The sequence below is a fragment of the Suricata suricatta genome, chromosome 2 (genome assembly GCF_006229205.1).
Source record: "Suricata suricatta isolate VVHF042 chromosome 2, meerkat_22Aug2017_6uvM2_HiC, whole genome shotgun sequence".
In the NCBI taxonomy this organism is placed as follows: domain Eukaryota; kingdom Metazoa; phylum Chordata; class Mammalia; order Carnivora; family Herpestidae; genus Suricata; species Suricata suricatta.
The window spans coordinates 157401215-157420757 of NC_043701.1; the positions used below are offsets into that span (position 1 = coordinate 157401215).

A 19543-nucleotide genomic window follows, 5' to 3' on the forward strand; every position below is an offset into this window, starting at 1 on the left:
TCATAGCATCACCCCACTTATCCTGACTGATACACACATTTTGCTAACATTGATGTTAACTCTCTAGAAAGCTTGTACCAATTTGCTCTGTGCAGCTATCTGTAAGTGCACCCATTTACTCATGCCCTTACGGATAACAGATATTAGCCTTTGAAAATATCTTTCTCAGGTGCCTGGGTGGCTCAGTTGGTTAAGTGTACAACTTCAGCTCATGTCATGATCTCACAGTTCGTGATTTCCAGCCGTATATCCCGCTCTGTGCTGAGAGCTCAGAGCTGGAAGTCTGCTTCCGATTCTGTGTCTCCCTCTCCCTCTGCCCCTCTCCCACCCTCTCTCAAAGTGAATGAACATTAAAAATAAAATAAAATACCTTTCTCAACCTGAGAGGTGATGGGATTTCAATGCTTTATTAATTTGTATTTTTAAAACATTCATGCTTAAGTGCAGCATTATTTGCATTCACCTGCTTGCCATTTCATGTCTTGTGTGAACTGACTATTCATGTCATTTGCCCATTTTTTACTGATATATAAAAACTATTTATTAAAGATGGTGATCCTTTGTCTGCATGTATGTTGCAAAATTTTCCCCAGGTTTCTATGGCCAATTCAGTTTGTGTATACTGTATTCTGATGTATAGATGTTAAAAACTTGGGGCACCTGGGTGGCTCAGTCAGTTAAGTATCCTACTCGTGGTTTCGGCTCAGGTCATGATCCCAGGACTGAGGCCTGCATCAGGCTCTGTGCTGAGCATGGAGCCTGTTTAGGATGATCTCTCTTTCTCCCTCTGACACTCCCCTACTTGTATTTGTTCTCTCTCAAAAAAAAAAAAAGTTTAAAACTTAAAACTTTTAGGTAGTCAAATTTATTGATCTTTTTGATGTTTGCTTTTGCTGTTTTACCTACACCAAGATTACGAAACAACTCACTCACATTTTGGAATCCTTTTAACCCAGCACAGGATGTTCAGAAGCCTGGAAGAACCGAATGCCTACATTCAAGAGCCTCCCAGCGTGTATCAGCACAACTATAAGGATTTCCTTCTTTCTTGTAGGAAAAAAGACTTTGTTTCTAAGGGGTCCCCTAGGGCCCCATCTGGATGGGTTAATGAGAGGAAACAGGAGAAATGACCCAGTCCTGCCTTCAAAGAGGAGTTCAGAGAAACTCCAAGTCAAGTTTGCCCAGAGGAAAATGTCATTCCCTGCAGAAGCAGCATCCCTTAGTCTCTGGGTCACTCACCTCTGTTTCTAAAGGTGCTAATTAAGAGCTGAGTGACTAAGGGCAGGTCAACATGATAGCTTGGTTTGTTTTTGTTTTGTTTTGTTTTGTTTTTATTAATACAATTACCAGGGCTCATCCTGGAGGTTTTGATTCCATCCATTTGTGATGGGGGCTAGGATATATACATATATATCTAGGATATTTGGCAGATGAGTTGGGGTTGGGAACCACTTGCCTATTAATCCATTAAGTTTATGAGAATAATTCCCATTCCATTGACTGTGTGTCAGATGGTTTTTCTTGCATCTGCAGGAGGGTACATTATTGTGTTCAACGTTTTCTGGATGCCTGCATTGATATTTTGATAGATTATTAAATGACTTTTCTCTGGCTCCTCCTCTTCTGGTCCTTCTCAATCTTCTGAATTATGTGAAGTAACTTTTGGAGCCAACTGAGTTAGGTGAGAAGAGAATGTCCATGTATTGAGCAAACTTGTGTCACCAGAGCTCAGGAGAGAGAGGCTGCTAGCCTTGTGTCAGCATTTACCATCATCAAAAGAATACCAACTGTATTTTATTGGTGGGTGGGCTTAAGTTTAGCTTCGCTGAGGAAACTGAGGCAAACACTATTAAGTACAGGGTTTCAGAGTGTGAGCAAAAGTAGGCATGCATGGCTACCAATTTTGCCAGGCTGTGGTAAGCTCTTCTGCTAAGTACCATCAGATAACCTTCTCAAAGGCTAGCTGTGGTGGAGGGAGGGCTGAGTGCTTGCATTTACAAGTTGTTCCTCTGCAGAGCTGGGGCAGAATGAGCCCTTAGAGACCGCAGAGGAGAAGGGTGGGATGTGGGGAAGTGGTGGGTGGGAGGGAGACCTGAAATCACAGCATAGCTGCAGGGAAAGCTGTCTTTTCAAGCTGCTTGGCAATGGTCTGATTTTCACTTACATAGTTCCCCTGGGGGAGACAAACCTGTACTGCAAGCCAGCTCAAAGACCAATGTGCAGAGGCTCTCACAGAATGCATGGAGCCTCCTCAGGTAGGAACTGGCATTGAAGACTGCCTCAGCCATCCCTTTTCCTGCCTGGCTGATGGGCAAGGACATTAGGAAGAGGTCCTTTGGCTGAGAAGACACATTTTGGCTGGGAAGTGCAGCATCAACCTGAAAGTACTATGTCAAGAATTCAGATACCTGAAGAATATGTATTCTCTGCCCACAGAAAAGTAATCATGGAGGAGTATCTGTTCCCTAAGAAGATGGGGTCTGACAGAATGCATGGCTGAGAGGCAATTGCTTGTCTTTTGATGTCAAGTCCAGGTGGCTTTTTGTTCTCTTAGCGAATGTCCCTTTCTTTCTGGTGGAGCATCTACCTTACTCCATGTCTCACTCATGGTGAGACTTTTTCACTAGTAGAGAATTTATGCATCTGGAGTTTATCTTTTTGGCAGTTCTTTTGCTGCCTGACATCTTCTCTGTGATGCCATCCATGGGAGTAGGAGGAAGTGAGTCAGGAAAGGGAGGCTCAAAGTAGAGTATCCTGGATATAAGAGGTATTGGACATCATACGGAGAGGTGCATCTTGATGTCCAGATAAAAAACAGTCGCTGTTCTAGAAATGTCTCCAGTGAAGCTGAGAGATGAGGAAAGGGAAGAGAAGATGATGTTTTGGAATCCATGGTCCATTTCCAATGAAAGTCCATGTGTCTGAAAACTGGGTTGGTCCATTGTCTCCAAAATCTAATTCAAAGTTTTTGGGTTCGGTAAAAGTCAGGCCATGTTTTGCCAAACATTTTTTCCCCTAATTTCAAAGCCCCTGTGTATTTTAAGGGAAATTTAATCCACATGTTTCTGATTCATTTACACTTAACTCATCAAAATATTGTTTTGTAAGAGCCATTTGATGTCCAAGAAGCCTCAGGAACCTTTTTTATGAGTCTTTAAAAAAATTCTTGCAAAAAACAGGAAATCATATTTTGCCAATAATAAACAAACTTGAACCCCAAAAGGCTCAATTTTGCTTCAATATCCACCAGGTTCCAATTGGTTCTGAACTTGGCTAAAGATCTCAACTCCTCCCCAGAAACATACATTGTTTCAGCAGAATGGTTTATAAAAACAAGGTTTCCCAGTCAAAACTTGTTTGTTCTCTGAACAAGAAGACCTCAGGCAAGAACTGCCATGCTACCAGTCTCCTCATCTGTTAATTCTAGGAGAGGAGGCAGAAAAGCACCTGCTCATGTTGGTATGTGGACCTAACTTTTTATCCTGAATCAATCCTAAAATGCAACACTCACCTAGGTCAACAACAAATCACAATGCAAGAGACTGCCAGGAAGGGCATAACTGTCAATCAAAGGGGCTGTAAAAGGAGTTTCTGTTATATAGGACACTGGACCAAAAGATCTCTAAGTATTCTTCTCAAATGGAAAATTCTTTGCATTATTAATGTTGTCATTTGCATATAGGGGTGATACCATAAAACCTTTGGGATTCAATATGACAATACAAGTACAAATATCTGGCAAGATGCCTGGCATATAGCAAGTGTTCAATCTACACTGGAGAGCAGGAGTTGTGTCAATAGACACTCTCTTTGGGTTGTTCTACTGATTAGCTTATACTTTCTCTCCCAATCCCTGTTTTGACCAAGGATAATATTTTCAGAGTATTGGTCAAGACTGAATAGTGTGAAGCCAATATGCCAATGCTGGGGCATTTCTGTGACCTTGACTTTGTTGGCCATGAATAAACTAAGTGAATCAGTAGTACTTCCTCATAACTGTTGTGGAGGACGAAGGGGCACAGACAGGGCACATGGTTTCCCAGGAAGAAGGAGCAGAGACACTTGTCTTATCCCTGTGCCTGGGGCACTTAACATCCACAGACATGGAAGAGACTTGCAACCTCAGTGAGTTCGGTGTGTCCATCATGGGCTTACTTTTCTAATAGGAACAAAAAGGCCTTCACCGCTATTATTATCATTAAGGCCATGTGTGCAATAGATTAGTCAAGTCTTGTCTTTCTTTTTTAATGGAGAAGAGGGATGATACTGACAGAAGCACAGTGACACCTTATCCCCAGCAAGGTTCTGAAGTGAGTTCCCATAGAAAGTAGAGGCGCGCTGGTCATGTAGGGAGAGTATTAAATCCAGATGATTTTAGTGACTTGTTTGAGGTCTCCTGCTAGTGAATGGTGGAATAACTAACCATTCTACTATACCGCCTCCTTCCAGATGCTGTGCTGATATCAAAAGGGAAGAGAGGCTAGAACTGGAAATCATCAGTGATGTCTTGATGCCCTATGTCTGCATTCATTTATTCATTCATTCATTCATCAAAAATTCATTGAGATCTTCTTCATGCCAGTCACTATATTAGACACTAAGAATAAATAGAACAATGAATGAGACACCGGCCCTGAGTTCATGTTATATTCAGAATATTAGTGGTAACTTCCCCCAAGAATGTCAATGTCAGGATGAGCACTGAGATGCGACTATGTGAGGAGCCTTCTGTGAGGACACCCAAATTCTGCTAAACCCATAGCTACTGATATTTTTCCCCTGGTTCCTCAGACCAATAGTGAACAGGCACAACTGATGTTCTTCCCAACGGAGACAAAAGTTGCCAAGGGTAATTTTTCTCTCTTGAAGGGGGGTCCACCTTGTGAGTGGTTTCCTCAGGCCCAGGGTGGAGACATGGAATACAATGTTTCCCTGTGTGGTGATCAGATAACTCCAGCCAAAGCCATAAAGTAGTCACTCTCTGTCAGGTATTGGATTGAGCTTCCTGTTGAGCAAAAGGGACGCTGAAAGCCTCTGGCCTCTGCCCAAACCAGCCTCCTCTCATCCACAATAGGCACTTGTATCTACAGACAAGACAACTGGCTCCTGGCCCTGCTAGGTTCAGAGTGGTTCTTTGAAAAAACCTTATCATGATAAATTAATTGGCTTGGCTCCTCTCTCATCAAGGAAGGGGAAGGAACGTCTATTGTAATCTGACCACTGGCGCTCTTTGTGCTATCCACCGCCCATGATCAGCGCCTGATAGGCCCACTGGAATGAAGGTCTGGCTGGAGGCCTTGCTTCCTCCTCCCCTCCCCCACCCCCAGGGTTTCTCTGTATGAAGAGAAAGAGCTCTCTTTTTCAGAGCTGCCTACTCTGCTCCTTAAATAGGAAGTGATGTAAGAAAGCCATATTTGGTCAGAGGGTTTGGCTTTAGGCTAGGTTTTCAATTTTTACCTTATGATCTTAATGTTTTAAAATATTTCATCTGCCAAACTTTATTTATTTAATGATAATAAATTTTTTCTGTTTGTTTACAGACAACTTTAATGATAACCAGTGCTTCAGATCAAAACGAGAAGGATTACTGCACTGGTTGCTCTAAGTCTAGCCCTGTGAAAAAAAGGAAGACTAGATTTTATTTAATCTCTTAACATTTAAAATAGCTGGAAAGATTTCTGAAATTCTGAAAATGGTTCTAAAGCTGGCATGACTACTTTTGGGCACTTCTGGCTTGGGACACACTGGTCTAGGGCTAGGTTTCTAGAGGTATAGTTTTCCAGCATGCACCTGAGAAATGTAAACTTATTTCCTAACGCCCTGCTGGTGGACCAGAGGAACAAATTTTATATCTCTAGCCTTGGTTCAGGCATAGATACACACAAAAAGCCTCATGGGCATTACATCAACTGGCACAGAGAAAATGCTCAATAAAAATTTGTTGGATGAAGAAATAAATGAACAAATGGCATGTATTTTTATGAACATTTTGTGCATAAATTCTCTGAGAGTGAGAAAATGGTTTTACTTGGAAAAAAGCTATTTATCAGAGATCATGTGAAACCTGCAAAAAGCAGGAATAATGATTCCAGAAGCAGATTACATTAAGTCTTATAGGGGTCCCCAAAATTATGGGGGAATTTTAAGAGGGGCCAAAAGCCTGAGGCCCTTTGGGAGTGGCCTGTTGTGACATCTTTCTGAAGACTTACTTGTGGTGGTTTGTGCAGTGAGCATAAATCCTTAGTTTGTCCCGGATCACTCGGCCTGGCCGTGGCTTCCGTTGGAGCCCTGCCACATGCACAGCCAAGACCTTGGGGCCAATCAGGCGTTTGTAAAGGAGGGAGAGCCAGTAGTCCTGAGGAGAACAGAGAGATGGAGAGTCAGAGAAAGATGCATGTTGAGTGTCATGAGTAAACATACCAACACCAGAAACCACTTCTTAGCAGGGTACAATGAACCACACACGACTAATGAGACCCTAATCCTGTGAGCAAGTCAACCCAATGAAGTGCTCACCTTGTGTTAATAATGAAATGGGCATTGTCTAAAGTGTCCTTTTCAAATGACCAAATGGGCTAAGTGGTGTGGACTCAGATCAGTCTACAAAACAAATGGATCAGTTTTTCACATATGAAATAATAACCTGGTAGTGCCTTACATTTTTAACTTTCTTTTCCTATGACTTTACTTTCATACTGGTTTGTGACCCATATTTAACTGTAGAATAGAACATTTCCAATCTTTAGAATTGTCATCAATATGAGAATCCAAACGTTATCCTCCAAATTGTCACTAAAGGCTATCAGTGTGGTGAGGGGAGATGAAGGTCCTCCAGGCAAAAGACCAGGGTCCTGGATCCAGAGTCAGAAACACAAACAGAAAAATGTTTGCAAACCAAGGTGTTAATTCTTGGTCATCCTCAATAATTCTAAAATAAGAACAATAATTCTAAGATAAAAGAATGTGATGCTTTTAACCCTTCCAGTATCCTTTTGTAACTGATTAATAAATACTCAATCTGTGACCCACACATGTAATTTGAACTTACAAATGCCTCTTCACAGCCACCCTAATTTCCATGGTATTTGCTATTATCATATTTTGTTTTTATGCTTGATACAAGATATATTTTCTATTTTGTACTTGTTTTGTATTTTCTCTTATATCCGATTATGGGGTAATGACTTCAGTGTTCATAACTCGTCATGTAAAAAAGGGCTTCCTAATTTGTTTAGGGGCTTCCTCCCTTCCCCTCCAGTTCTGGAGTCCCATAATCATGCCATTCAGTGCATTCACGCGACTCAAGGCCTTAGAGGCATCAAGCATCTTTTCTCAGTCCTCATCTTTCCAGGCAGAAACATTTTAATGATCTTCTCTTTATCCCGCCTTGTGTGGTCATCTATAATGTAAGCTGCTTAAAAATAAATGTCTGTTGAAGTGCATAAATCAGAACAAAGTCTCACAGCCCCTTTGCCACCAGAATAGCTCTAAGTCTGCCCTGAGTAGTAAGCTCTAAGCCTTGCCCAACCATCTACCTTAATTAACACTAAGTGTCCTTAGAAAGGCTGTTCAATATGGCATCTTAATATTTAAAATGCCAAGTATCTTATCATTATCAATCATATAAATGAAAAAAATCTCATTGGCTCAATTTGCTCTTATTTGACTATAATTTTTGTATTTTTTAAAAATTTTTTATTTTTAATTTGAAGTAAACTTCATGAAGTGATTCTCACAGTCATCCCGTTTCCAATGGGATATCTACCTTTTTCATATTGATTCATAATATATCTTTCAATATTTTTAGTAAGAATCTTTGGAATGTGTATGGAACAAATGCTCCACCCAAATTTGTAGTTTTTGTTTGTTGAAGGGATAAGGAGAGACAGCAGCTCCCAGGCCTTAGGGCATGGAGGGGGGTGGGCACGGAGCAGGTTTGTAGTTCACTTTTTATCACTTTTTATGACTTTTTTGACATGGCCAATTTTAAACAATTTTATAGGAAAATATATCAATCTTTTGATATCTTTCACTTATATTTTATTTTTAGAAAGTCCCTCCTCACACAAGGATCAGATCAATCTTCACTGAGATTTCTACTAGTACTTTTTATAATCATTTAAAAATTTAACCTCTTAATTCATTGAAAAATATTTTGCTGTATAGTACTAATTATTTTCTAAATTATTCTACAACAACTAGTTTTAGCATCATAGAGTTAATAACCTATTCCTAAACCCATCTTTCTCACATACCAAGTTTTATATATATGTAAAAATATGAATATATAATATGTAATATATACATTATAACTTACAATATAACGTATTATCCATTTTACATCATTTTCATTATTATAGTTTATATTTTAGTATCTAGAGATTCAAGTTCATTTCATTTATAATTTTTCTTTCCTCATTCAAACTTTCTTTAATTAATCCTATCCACTTATTTTTCCAAATAAACTTTGAAATTTTTTGTAATTTTTTAATAAAAATTTTTGTGAATTTTATTGAGAAATTTGAGGCTAGCATGAATTTTATTCTACATTTGCCTAGTCAGTTTATTTACTATCTTTTATATTCTGCTAGGATTCTTACAGAAGTCATGTTTTATTCTTGATATCTGAACTTTTACCAGGAATATCTCGATGTAAATTTTCACATTAATTTGCTGATATTTGGGGACTACTTTTGATCAGGAAAACTAAGGCCTTTTTTTTTTAACCTGTGAGAATCTTTTTAAAGTATACTTAGGAATTCTTTTTCTCTCTGTTTGTTCCAATCTTTGTTTTAGGAATCTGTTTGTTAATCCTCCATCCTCAGTCCTGCACTTCTATCATCTCCTTTCTTACTGTCTTTCCCTTTTGTTTTCACTCTGCAAGAGGATGTCTCAGGTTTGTCTTCTACGTTTTCTCCAGGATCATTTCTGTCATCTGCTAAGTGCAATGAGTATTTTAATTGTTATTATAATTTTACTTGTCTTGTAATCTTGTCTCATTTAGCTTACCTGGTTGTCTGGCACTCATTTAAAAATTGTTTTTCATTTTATGTGTGCTATGTATATGTTTTCCATATATATGACAAATATTTATAACAGATTTTCATGTACATAAAACTTACATGAGAGTTTGGAAGCATATGAGAACCCATCACCCACGTGAAAAGCTACCATGATACCCACACAGTGGCATCTAGTTATGTGATTCTTCCTTTTTCTGTTTTTGTGGTTTTCATTCTCTTGCTTCATATTTTAATTTTATCCATACACTTGCTCCAAAGCAATACATTACTTAATTTGTTAGTTTTACAAAAGTGGTATCCTGTTGTATATAATTTTCTGTGACTTACTTTTTCATTATGCTTCTAAGATTTATCCAGGTTGTTTATGTACTTGTCATTCATTCATTTTCAATATTGTATGATACCTTACTGTATCATACATGTATGTACTGTACTTTGAACATACTACAGTTTATTTATCCATTTTTCTGCTGATGGATACTTGGGTTGTGTCCAGATTTTTGCTGTTATGAACAACGTGGCTTTGAATATTCTTATTCAAGGTTCCCAAGACACAACAGAAGAAATCTGGAGCAGCATTGCTCCAATCGTGATTGGAAACCAGCAGCAGCCCCAGCACCCGATGCATCTCAGAAATATATATTCACAGGCTTTATCCCAGACCTATTGAGTCAGAGTCACCAGGAGTGGGATCCCCACACTGTGTGGCTCTGCAGGTGATTCTGATATTTGTTAAAGTGAGAGAAGCATTGTTCTAGAGTAAGGACCTAAGAGTGGATTGCTATGTCATACACAAGTATGACACAATATACACAAATATTCAACTCTACAGGTAAATCTCAAACTGCTTTCCAAAGTGATTTCAATTATTCCAATCTACACTTCCTCCAGCAGTATCTGTAGGAGTTCCTGTTGACCCACATGCCTGCCAAGGTCTGTTATTTTCTGACTTAATTTTTGTACTAAACTCCAGTTCTTTTTGTGTGTTGTTTAAGAAGTCCTTCCTCATCTCTGGTTAATAGATATTTTGTATTTTCTTTTATGACTTTTGATGTTTTTTTCTTTAATCATTAAATCTTTAATCAATCTAGAATTGATTTATGGATGATATGTGAGATAATATTTTTCCATGTGGGTATCCAGTTAAATCAGCATCATTGATTAAATTGTGTCTTCTTTCTTCCATGATTTGTAATGTCCTCCGTGTCATATATCAAACTTCCATATATTCATGGGTCTGTTTGGGGGCTCTCAATCCCGTCACCCTATGCTGTCCTGTATCACCATCACACTGTTTTAATTACCATTGTTTGATATATGTCTTGAAATCTGGTACAGCAACCCCTCCTATCTTATTCTTCAGGAATGGTTTTGCTAATCTTGGGCCTTTGCTCAGCCACAGACATTTCAGAATCAGACTGTTATGTATCTAAACAAAATCTGCTGGGACTTTGGAATTTCATTGAATTTACAGCTCAAATGAGAAGAGTTTACATTTTTATAATATTGAATCTTCTTACCCATAAATACAAAAGGCAGTGAAACATAAACTCCTTCTAGTTATGGAATCCTTTTTCTTTCTTTGTTTCTTTCTTTCTTTCAAAGTTCATAATCATGTATTTTTTTTCTATTAAGAAAGTATCTTAGATCTTTCACAATGAAAACAAATCTTAAATGGAGAAGAAAACATGGAAATGTTTTCAGTTCAGAGACTGAAATCAGGAAACATTTTATTTTTAGGAGTTTTCTGTTAACCATTTTGTGGTAAGCATAGCAATAAGGAGAATCTGGTGTTAAGCCCCAAACTTGCCCTGTTGGCAGATTCACTGATTTTCCATTTCTAGAGAAAGCACTTTCAAAGGGCTTCTATATTCCTTTTCTCCCTTTTTTCTCTGCTTCTGCTTTTGGTATTCTGTGAAAACTATTTGCAATGATCTCTTCATTTTCATTTCCAAAAGTGTACATGATGGACAAAAGCCTTCATTTCCCCACCTCCCATCCCATCCCACTCAGCCCCCGGAATTCAAGGATAGTGTGCTCAGGTAAAGCATGTGATCTAGGCAATAGCTGTGTGTTTCTCAGATGCTATAGGCAAAGGTTTACTTTAAAAAAATATGTTTACATTTAGCTCATCCATATAGTTTAAGCACACATACATCTGTAATAACATTGTGTGTATAGGTGTATAAGCAATAGGTTGATAAACATGAAACTTAGAATAACAGTCATGCCAGGTGGGGCAGGAGGAATCTGGGGAATGGCATAATGGGAGAATGTAGAGGCTGAGAGTAGTGTCTTCGTGTGAGACTGGGTGGTGGAATCAAGGTGCGGATTATATTGTTTTGCTATAAAAGTAACATGGACGAATGATAATCTTTTGAATGTGCCAAATAAGATATTAAAAAGATAAAAAACCAACATTATGGATGCATTTGTTTGCTGGAGCTTCCCTTCTGAGACTACACTGTTTATCCACCCACAGGCCGGCATCTCTTTGAATGGCCCCTCTTTGTTTCGCTCCTAGAGAGATGGGTTCATGGTGATGGTGTTCCTAGTCCATCACCTCGTCTCTCAGGGGAATGGAGGATTTGCACTAGTGTCAGTTGATACCAGGTTAAAAGCCAAGGTGAATGTGAAAATTTCCTCTTTACTTAGTTCCATGTGCCATTTTCAGACTTCTCTCTCACTTTGATCTTTTCTCAGTTCCCTATTTATCCTACCTATTTTTAAAACTCCACCTTCCCTGTCTCTCTGTGCTTATGTCTCCCTCATGTATACCAGCTCTCAGCAGGATCAAATGATATTCCTACCCGCCTCCCTCCAATTATCCCTCCCTTCCTTTCTCCTCTTTCTTTTATTTTACTATGAATATGTGCCGTTTACATAATCACAAATAAAACTAACCAAATGAAACAAATCCTGAATATCTCTTAAGGAAATGACATGAAAAGGCAGAAAAAATTACCTTTATACATAGAAAGATAGGAAAAATAAAGAATGCACATACATATCTTGTTAGATAACAACAAAAAGACATTAATGAAAGAAAGATGGAATACAAATAGAAGTTTTCAGACCATAAGAGTCATCAAGAAGAAAAGCTAATATAATGTTTTTTTATGTCAGTAATAAAAAAAAAAATCCAAAGCAAGGAACGCATCACAATTTTCATGAGACAAAGAGAAACACAAACAGACATTCTTTAAGTGTATCAGACATAAGAAGAGGTGGAAGAAAAATAGTGTCCATTTATTAGCTGGAGAGGGAAAACTAATAACAGGTGACACTAAAAAGACAGGTTTTAAATCTTTTCTTTTTCTTTACTATTTGTCAAAAAGTCAATTGTTGTCTGAAAGCTAGACAATGCAGTATATGGAGTAAGTTGAACCAAAATAAATGGGAAAAGAGAAAGAAACTGACAGAATTTTGCACAATTTACTGGATTAATCACTGAACTGTGTGTTCTCTGAGGTCTAAGACTACTTAGCCATTCCTTGCAGGAGGTGCTAGAATTCAATTATGGAATGTGCACTATGTTTAAGGTTCTATGCCAGGCATTAAGGATATAGTGGTGAATAAGACAAACACAGTTCTTGCTATTAGGGAACTTATATCTAGCAAGAAGAAGTTTCTTCAGCCAATGAGTTAATTTCAATAGTGCTAATGGTAGCGGAGGGATCTATGAGGCTAATATAACAGAAGTTGTGACCCCCTGGTGGGCTGGTGAGGAAAGAAGTCTCTCACTCCAAGAGAGACTTCATTTAAGATTTGAGGGAAAGAGGGGAGGGGCTAGAAAGTGTTTTGGTCTAGAGAAAAAGCTCCTGCAGTCTCTGAGATGGGGAGGAGTTTGGAATGTTTGAGAATCTGAAAGCAAACCAGCCCAGCTTGGAGCTCAGCACTGAGTACAAGGTGAAGATGGCAGGGCCCGTCCTCGTAGACCTCAGGATTCTAGATTTTGTCTTAAATGGGAAACCGCTGTAGAATTTTAACAGAAAAAGTGACATTATTCAATTTACATTTAGCAAGCTGACTTTCACAGCTGTGCAGAAAATGAATTGGAGAAAACCATTTAGGAAGTTAGTTTAGAAGAAAAACAGTCATTTGATTAAGGTGAGGAAGTTAAATTAGAGAGAAGAAGAGGGATTTGAGAAATATTTAAGGGATGAAATTGATTGGGTGTGGTGATTGGTTGAATACAGAAAATGAGCATGAAACTGCATTCGGAGCTTTTTGAATGCTCAAATCCTTAATTCCAGAGGATGGGATGGCTACACCAGGACAAGAACAGTGTATCCCTTCTATTCTTACCCCACCTCCTCCTAACCCAAACCCAGCCCACAAAAGCTTTAGGACCTCAAGTTCTGCCAGGGATACACTAAGAATATACCTAAAAGAAAACAATCAAACAGAGCGATAGTGATACCTAACAAATGTTCACTGGTTAAATATTTCCTAATGCATCCCTGAAATTTTGTTCTGAAGTTTCTTTTTATCATTTATAGGGCACACAAATCCAATGCACATTTTTGAAATGTTCTGTCTTTATTCACTTACTTTACTCACTACCTCTCACATTTACTATTTCCACTTATCTAGAACTGAGTAAGGGGACCCTTGCTTTAGAAAGCCAAGGTCTGGGGGCGCCTGGGTGGCTCAGTCGGTTAAGCGACTGGCTTCAGCTCAGGTCACGAACTCACAGTTTGTGGGTTCGAGCCCTGCATCGGGCTCTGTGTTGACAGCTCAGAGCCTGGAGCCTGCTACGGATTCTGTGTCTCCTTCTCGCTCTCTGCCTCTCCCCCACTCACACTCTATGTCTCTCTCTCTCTCAAAAATAAATAAACATTTAAAAAGTTAAAAAAAAAAAAAGAAAGCCAAGGTCTGGTCCTCCTTCAGCAGTGCCCTTCTCCATGGGGCAAGAAGTCCACAGAGCCAAGGGCCCATGCCTCTTTCTAAACCATGTTCTGAGTCCCTGTGACCCCAGAATTCTCTGCTCAGATAGTCCTTAGCTTATAGTTGGAACTTGCATTGACCTCAGCCAAGAGACTGGTTTCCTAAGAGTGGACTGTAGTTGGGAAGTGTGTATCACTAGGCTGAAAAGGCAGTAAGGGGCCGCTGGTTATGGTTTGATCAGGGCTTGGACTTACAGACTGAGTTATCTACACTGCGTGACTACGACACCTTTGATGATACACTAGGGGTGGGAAGGGGTACTGGGTTGTGGCCCTAGGTGCTGACCAACCAAGTGAGAGGTATGAATACATTCTTTACTTCTACAAGCATTTGCTGAGCACATATTAGTGGCATGCAAAGTATTCTGTTGAGCTGGATGATACAAAGATGAACACGACATCTTCCCATCATCAAGGAACTTAGTAGTCAAGATACATATAAACAATTCTTTGTAAAATGAGGCTGACTAAAGTAAACAGAAACCACTGTCATACTTTGGGAGTTCAGAAGAGGAAACAATTATTTACGACCAGGAGATTCAGGGAAAGCTTCACAGAGAAACAAAAGTAGAGAAATAATTTGCTTAGAGTTGAAAGATACATAAACAAATCTTGGACTGTTATTTATTATCTCTAAACCTCAGTCTCCAGGGGTTTAATGAGATAATATATCTGGCAACATCTGTCATAGTGCCTGGTAAATGAAGTATTTAATACATGTTGCTTTTTCTTCTCTTTATTCCTTGAAAGATTTTTTTATACTTGTGAAAATAGTTATATTCCAGTATGTACATAGTTATGTTGCAAGTTGCCCAGAAAACATAAACATAACTCGTACGGGTGTTGGGGGGAGGGACTGGGTCTGTGTATTGGGGGGGTGAGGGGGTATGTGTGTGTATGCATGGGTGCATGTGCTGGGAGATTAAAGATGGGTGGAAGGAACCTCCTTGAGATCAGGGCTTACCTTTGCATCCCCAGTGCCAGTGAACATAGATACTGGTACTCAATAAATGTTTGATTGAATGAATGATCAAGTGAAAGTTCACTTCCTGAAGCTGACGGGGGGTGGGGGGAGGCGGCTTCCAAGGCAGAATGGCAAGGCGTTGCTACAGCTGCCTAAACTTGTTTAATCTCAATATTTTCTTCTTGTGAGAGGTATATATGCTCTGAAGTGTGACAGCGAAATGACAAATATTTTTTCTTCATGGAGCCTCTTGTCTAACGTCCAACGTCACAAAAACCTAGTTTAGTTCTAGTGGGTACAAAGGCTACACCAATAGTCACCTCATCTAGATATCTGACCTTAGACAGTCACAAAGAAATGAGGTGGAACATCACCACGGATGTTTGCACTAGACATGGTGGCATGCCAGAGCCCACATGTATGGGAAAGAACCCTGCTGCTCTAACTTCCTCCACAGAGAGGGAGCTGCAGGGAAGATCCAGAAAGCTTCCATGTGACTAAAGCATCTTTGGAAATACTAAAAGCGACAATTTTCCCTGCTACTTTCCCTAAAGGGAATGAAATCCTCTCCAATTTTTTTTTAACCACCTTACTCACAACTATCAAATGGCTTCCTGTTGCTTGCAGGCTAGAGACTAGTGGCTAAAACTAGTGGTTTTACCTTGACTTGGCCCCTTACCACCTTGCCTTTCTCTACCTGGCCCTTTATGCTCAAGGACATTGATGTTTTTCTACCTCCCAGTCTCTTCTAGACTATGGCCTCCATGATGGTGGGACTGTGTTTTCTCACAGTTGTGTGCCCATGCCTAACACAGCACTGAACATAAAAGTGCTCAATGAAGAGGTAGAACTAGAAGGGTCCAGATGTACCCATTCTCCCCTGGGTCTGGCTCCCTGCCGGTCGCTCCTCTTACTCAGTCTTATCTACAGCTGGACTTTAATCTACTTTGAAACAAATCACAGGGTTTTTCTGTACTCAGTCCCATCAATCCTAGACCTAAGAGAGTGGGGGGAGGGAGCACTGGCTCAGCGGGGGCTCTGCCGTGGCCAGGGGCAGCAGGGAGGAACATCTGGCCCAGTACGATGGGTATGATGCCCACACTAGAGAACTGAGTGGAATCAAGACCCAGGAAACCTTCAGACTAGAAATGCAGCCCAGATGGTCATCACTCACGGGGCACCAGAAGTACTGGGGTATGAAATCAGAATTCCAGAAATACTGCAAGTGCAAGCAATCATAAGCTTGCACAAAGAATTATAAAGGCCTGTCTTTAATCTGCTCACTGAGACAAGTAGGTGATGTTGTCTGGCTTCAAAATGCCAGGGGCAGAACAGAGAAGTTTTCTGTAAAAAGAAGCCAAATTATATGCTTTCAGTGAGAGTTATTTTTGGCAAAATATGCATTTAAGCTGTTCTTATTTCAACAACTTTGATAGTCAGATCATGAAAGTCTAGCATGTCATTGAAACATTTCCTAGTATTTAATATTAAACATGAATTGCCAAATGGTGCAGCCACTGTGGAAAGCAGTTTGGCAGTTCCTCAAAAACTTAAAAGTTAAACATAGAATTACCTCAACACAGCAATTTTACTCCTAGGTATACACCCCCAAAGAACTGAAATCAAGGACTCAAATAGATACTTATAAGTGATTGTTCATTATAGTATTGTTCACAATAGCCAAAAGGTGAAAACAACCCAAGTGTCCATCCATACATGAATTAAATGTGACATATCCATACAATGGAATCTTACTCAGTCATAAAAAGGAATGAGGTCTGACACATGATACAATGTGGATGAACATTGGAAACATTATGCTAAGTGAAATGAGCCAAACACAAAGGACAAATATTGTATGATCCCACTTACACAAAATATCTTAGTAAGAAAATTCAGAGATACAGAAAGTAGAATAGAGGTTACTAGAGGCTGGTGGGGGAGGTGGGAATGAGAAGTTAATGCTTAAAGGGTAGAGGTTTCTATTCAGAGTGATGAAAATTTTTTGGAAATAGGAGAGATGGTTGCACAATATTGTGAATTGCCAATGAACTGTATACTTAAAATGGTTAAATTAGCAAATTTTATGTGTTATATATTTTACCAAAATGAAAAAAAAAATAAGTTGCCAGAAAGAACCTTTCTTGAGAATAGCACAGTAATGTGCATCCACATCTCAAATTGCTGCATACCCTTTGGCCCAACAATTCCACTTTCCCCAAATAAATAATCATAATATGTGCAAAGATTTGTCTGTAAGATGGTTGCAGTAGCCATTGTTGGTTTTGTGCCCTAAATTCCTCCTCCTTCTGATTACAGCATCTGGATTTCTACTGGGAAATCGTTCAGCTATAATTGTCTCTCCTTGAGGAAACTAAGTGATCTTATTACGCCAGTTAGACTTTCTCTCCAGGGAAATCTGGAGACCGAATGGTATGGCCAAGCACACCATTTATTCTATGAAGTGTCATTGGTGCTGCCTCCTGGGTTCCATGTTATCCTGGATTCCATCCTTTGTAAGCCGTGAGCTTCAGATTTTCAACTACCTCATTTCTTCTCTGCTTAAGTTCCCTAGATTTCTTCTTTCACTCTTTTTCCTATGGCCAAAGAATCTTAATTGGGTCAATGATCATTACAGCATTATGTTTAATGGGGAAAGAAGCTGAAAACAATTAAAAGTTCAATAAATAAATTACTGGAAAAAATTATAGTAGATCGAACTATGGATATTTTGCAGTCCCTAAAATTCAGGTTTTAGAAGAATAGTTAACGATGTCAAAAGATGTTCATTATAGTGTGTAGATAAAAAGCAGTTTAGACACTTCCACACAATATTCCGTTCATCACAAGTACCCTCCTTAATCCCTATCACTGTTTTTAACCCATCCCCCTACCTCTGGTAACCATCAGTGCGTTCTCTATGGTTAAGAGTCTATTTCTTGGTTTTTCCTGTCGCCCCCTCCATATTTGTTTTGTTTCTTAAATTCCACATATGAATGAAATTATATGGTATTTGTCTTTCTCTGATTGACTTTAATTCACTTAGCATAATACTCTCTAGCTCCATCCATGCCATTGCAAAAGGCAGGATTTCACTCTTTTTTATGGCTGAATGATATTCCTGTGTGTGTGTGTGTGTGTGTGTGTGTGTGTGTGTGTGTGCATGTGTGTGCATACACCTCAAATTTTCTTTATCCATTCATCAGTCAATGGACATTTGGGCTCTTTCCATAATTTGGCTAATGTTGATTATACTGCTATAAACATCAGGATGCATGTATCCCTTCAAACTGGTATTTTTATATCCTTTAGGTAAATACCCAGCAGAGCAATTGCTGGATCCTGGGTAGTTCTATTTTTAACTTTCTGAGGAACCTCCATATTGTTTTCCAGAGTGGTTGCACCAGTTTGTACTCCCATCAACAGTGTAAGAGGATTCCCCTTTCTCCACATCCTGTTGTTTTCCTGTTGTTAATTTTAGCCATTCTGACTGGTATGGGTGTGATATTTCTCACTGTAGTTTTTTTTTTTTTTTGAGAGAGAGAGTAGGGGAAAAGGAGAGAGAGGGAGAGGGAGAATCCTAAGCAGGATCCATGCTGTTGGCACAGAGCCCAATGCAGGGCTCTATCCCACAAACCATGAGATCATGACCTGAGCAAAAATCAAGGGTCAGATGCTTACACACCTGAGGTACTCAGGCGCCCATCTCACTGTAGTTTAGACTGTATTCCCCTGATGATGAGTGATGTTAAGCATCTTTTCATGTGTCTGTTGGCCATTTGTATGTATGTTAAGTGTTGAATCACTAAACTCTACACCTGAAACTAATATTACACTGTATGTTAACCAACTGAAATTTAAATAAAAACTTGGGGAAAAAAAAAGCAGACTCTAAGATAGGGTAATCCCATTTTGAGGTGGGGGAGTTAAGTGTTTCCATGGAGTTAAACTTGAAGGATATACACCTACATGAAAACAAAACCTATCTCTGAGTAGTACTATCTTCCGTCATCCAGTTCCTTGAAAGGTCCATTCTCCTACACCTTTGGGTCTTTAGAAACACTGTTCCCTGGAGTTCCCTGTTCACCTTCCACCCAGGCCCTGCCTGGCTAACCCTTTCATGTTCTTTGGGTTTCTGTCTAAACTTCCTCTTAGAAGACTCTGTGAAGCCCCAAATCCAGGTTTGGTTTTCTTTTGTATGTGATCCTGTGAATCCTGCCGTTCCTCTTTATAGCAGTTTTCACAACATATGCTAATCATCTACTGACTTGTATGTATTGTCCACTGGACCCTTTGGTGAGATCAGGGTCTGTGTTTTTCAAACAAGGTCCATGATTTCTTGAGTGCTTAGTATGAGTCTCACATGTACTATCTTCTTGAACTTGCCAATGAATTCTCTGAGGAAGCACTTATTTTTCCTTTTCACAGGTGAGGGTCTGAGGCTTAGAAATATGAAGCAGTGCATCTAAGGGCTGGAGCCGTAGCCTCTGCACTAGCACGGTGCCTGGGTGTTTAGTAAGTGTTTCATAAGTATTTGATGAAGGAATGAATGTACTAAAATTATGTGAGTAAAGCTCACTATTGCAGCTCTCTGAATCTATAATTAA

General features: G+C 39.3%; 1 protein-coding gene across 1 annotated transcript in view; it reads right to left on the reverse strand.

The window, feature by feature from the left end:
- The window catches only part of HPSE2 (heparanase 2 (inactive)), a gene marked incomplete at its 5' end in the record, with an annotated part of 616756 nt that overhangs the window by 24128 nt on the left and 573085 nt on the right, over positions 1–19543 (reverse strand). Inside the window, one exon of the mRNA XM_029932351.1 lies at positions 6210–6355. Within this exon, the coding sequence (XP_029788211.1) occupies positions 6210–6355 (146 nt within the window). The remainder of the gene's footprint in view (positions 1–6209; positions 6356–19543) is intronic.